This window comes from Coptis chinensis, chromosome 8 (assembly GCF_015680905.1).
Source record: "Coptis chinensis isolate HL-2020 chromosome 8, ASM1568090v1, whole genome shotgun sequence".
NCBI lineage: Eukaryota > Viridiplantae > Streptophyta > Magnoliopsida > Ranunculales > Ranunculaceae > Coptis > Coptis chinensis.
In genome coordinates, this window is record NC_141463.1 from 71387765 (window position 1) to 71391247 (window position 3483).

A 3483-nucleotide genomic window follows, 5' to 3' on the forward strand; every position below is an offset into this window, starting at 1 on the left:
ATGCAGCTTTGAAAGTTAGATAAACTTTTCCATTAACAGTTGGAATATCTTCATAATTCAAAGGGCCTTTGACAATATTCAGCAATAGCCTCAAATAGAATCTTTCTCCTGATATGGGATGTGCGTAGTACACACGTCCAACTTTCTTCCCTTTTTTCCTTGGCTTCCACTTCTTTTCTTTTTTATTCCATACAAATTTAGTAGGAAAATCAACATATGTAAGATTCCTGGCTAATTCTGGATACTTAACATTTGCCGTAAACCACTCCGTGAACTTTGTTTTTGAAGCATTTTTCCGATTTATTACATCTTTTGGATAATCTCTTTCACTATAATAAGCCAAATGCTGACCTTCAAGATGGAATGGTGACCTTTCAACGCCTGGACTTCTGTATTGAATATCAAATTTCAATAGTCTCCAAACCGCTTCCGAAGTAGATAAGAAACGACAGTCTAAGAAATTTGCAACTTCATCAACATCCTTTACTATTTGATGATTACTGTCGTTGTCTGTAACCAAGTTTTCAACAATAATTGCAGTAGCTCTGTCCCTTCCCTTGTTAATGTATTTGAAAAGGTACTTGATTGATCTGGCCTTGTTGTAATGTTCGACATTAATATGAGCTTGGTACTTTACTATCAAATCTACATTGTGTGGAACAACCCAACCCATCTGTTATCAACTTCTATTTTCTTTTTCATTGCCTTCTGATTGTTATTCCGCCTCCTGTAAATTGTGAATTCATTGTCATCAGTAGTTGTCTCTTCACTAAAAGGTTTTGGATAGAACTTAGTACACTTCTTCTCTTCCATACAAGGGGAAGCTGAGTTTTCATCACCACACGGTCCATGAATCATGAATTCTACAACTGATTCATATGCAATTTTGTCCTCAATTGGGTCGGGTAACTCAGCAGATATGAGCTTATTGATTTGAGAAGGAGTAGTAGGCTCAAAGCGTTGTCCAAAAAGAGTAAAATGTGAGCATGTGGTAAACCTCTCTTCTGGAATTCAATAGTGTATAATGCTGCAAAACATTAAAAAAATTATATCAAAGTAAAATGAGTATTATTTTGTTAAGTATAAATTACTTATTAAAAAAACAGTAAATCTAGGATACTTGCCCAAGCTTTTCCAAATCGTTTGCGCTTTTGTAAGTCTGTCATCAGTTCATGCAATTTAATCTCAAAAACTCTTGCAACAATATCGGGAAAATCATCGGGTTTATAACCAGGGGCTACCATGTCTATACATCTTTGAATTTCTAGCCATTTGGGGTTGCAAGTAAAAGTAATGAAAAGATCTGGTGCACCGCCAGGTTCCAGATATTGCAATGGCATCTTGATAGTTTTGTATCATATAACGAGGTCTTCCTGTGAAAGATGAAGGAAGAACTAATCGTTTCCCTACACAACCAGGCTTTGCGTCACCAGCAATAGCAGCATCTACTAATCCTTGATACAATTCTGCACGAATTGTTTCTTGATTATTTCAAACCAATTCCATTCTACTTTGTTCAGTAGCTGTATAAGAATCTACACAAAACTGTTGTCTCAACTTCTTTCCACGAACCACAGTTTGGCCTTCATTGTGTCTCAGTTGCAATCTAAAAGCATAAAATTCTCTCATGCTAATATTTTTTCTTTTTCCAACTACTTTATTGTTTCTATATGGAATGTCAATTCTATATCCATCTTCAGCATGGGGGAACAAAAGTGGATATTGCATTGCCATGAAACTTGGAATTAATTCATTGATTCTCTTCAATCCAAATCCTTTCTTGTCGATAATAACATCTCTGTGCTCATTAAATTCATCACCATTACCAACAATTAAACCAGCAACCTCTGTTGATGATGGTAAATTATAAAGTCTTCCATCTTTTTGTCTTCTATTAATCAGTTTTATGCTGATGTCTGCTACATAACATTCTTTAAATCTATCCCTTGTCATTCTGTAAGTCTCAGTGAGTTTGTTGGTAACATTCAACATATCTATCAGTCCTTGAACAATGCTAGGATCTAACTCGTCTCTTGCCCTCTTCTTTACAATTTTCTAACTGAGCGAGTTCAACCTGTGTGAGACTTCATTTTCTGTATCATGTATGTACAACTGTGCAAACCTTGGACGGACTTCTTCTGGTGGAAGCAAAGTTCCTATTTTATGGTGATTTTGTCCTTTTATTTTATAAACAAAGGGCCCCTTTCCATCGTTAATTGAACTCTATACTGCACCACCAGTGGATGTGAACGCAAACATGGAGTTGTAGATGCTGATGTTTTCCATGTAATTTGAAGATTTTTGTCCACCTTTGCAATCCAATAGATTTCTCAAAAATTCAGGAGTTTCTTTTAGAAGAGGCAATTGAATCTTGCCGTTCTGACAACATATTGAGAATTTAGGATTAGTAGGTTTTTTGCTCATATCATTCCTTTTTTCATACCAGACAATAGCTCCACAATGAGAACATATTGAACTTGGACAACCAATATCTAAAGGCTCAAAACAACTTCCTGCAAAACAATTATTAGATTATTTTATTGCATAGACTAAAATAGCAATACGGTATAATTTAGTGTCAGAACAATTACTTGTATGTGAAACTTCCAAATCACAAATACGTGGTACTTCTGGATTCAAATCATTGACATCGTCATCTTCATAATCAGTCCCACTAATCTGTGAGAGGTAATCGTCGTCATTTATATCAACATCATCCATTTGATATGAATGGAACTGATTTGGAGAAATACCAAGTCTCTTATTTCTTAATATTTGACTTCGTTTAAACCGTCGTTCTCTAGCTCTTTCTTTAGTAATAACTGTTTAAAAAATTTAATCAGTCACAAATAATAAACTAAAAGGTAAATTATGTGATATTTTGATCATACCTCTGTTTTTTTTTTGGATTAATCTTGCAAGATGGATTTATTTTCATCTTCTTTCCAGCCTTTTCCTTCGTTGCTGTACACAAAAAAAAATTACTTGATCAAAACAGAGTCTGCCAGCCCAATAAATGCAGAAACAATTTGTTTAATCTTCAAAATAGACAGGGCAACTAATTTCAGTACATAGACAACAAAAAGTAGAGTTTACTTCCAAGCTTTAGAATTCGGTCTATAAAAGCATACATACTTCGCTTGTTTGGTTCTTCTGGGCATGTGACCATATCTTTTTGTTTTCTTTTCAAATTAGTTCTCTTGTTCTTGAACCAATTATTTATTTGTTTTTCAGAAATAGGACCATGTTGTATGAGATCATTGGTAATATTTTGTATTCTATCTTTACATGGATTCCAGGTCTCTCCATCAAAGATTTCATTCAAAAATCTTTTTTGAATTGGTTTTGGTGTCCAACGCTTCATGATAGACATGGAGGAAGAGAGGGATAAAGATGAATGTGATGAAGATTTATTGTAAACTACGTGAATTGGAGATGAAGAATATAGAATACGTATTAATTTCTAAGTTTTTAAACTTCTAT

At 34.3% G+C, this 3483-nt stretch overlaps 1 protein-coding gene across 1 annotated transcript; it reads right to left on the reverse strand.

The window, feature by feature from the left end:
• Window positions 1–1491: 1491 nt before the first annotated feature.
• LOC147482785 (uncharacterized) lies at window positions 1492–1992 on the reverse strand. The gene has a single exon (XM_086579423.1). It carries the CDS (start codon window positions 1990–1992, stop codon window positions 1492–1494), a length of 501 nt encoding a protein of 166 aa, XP_086435549.1.
• Between the last annotated feature and the right edge of the window lie 1491 nt (window positions 1993–3483).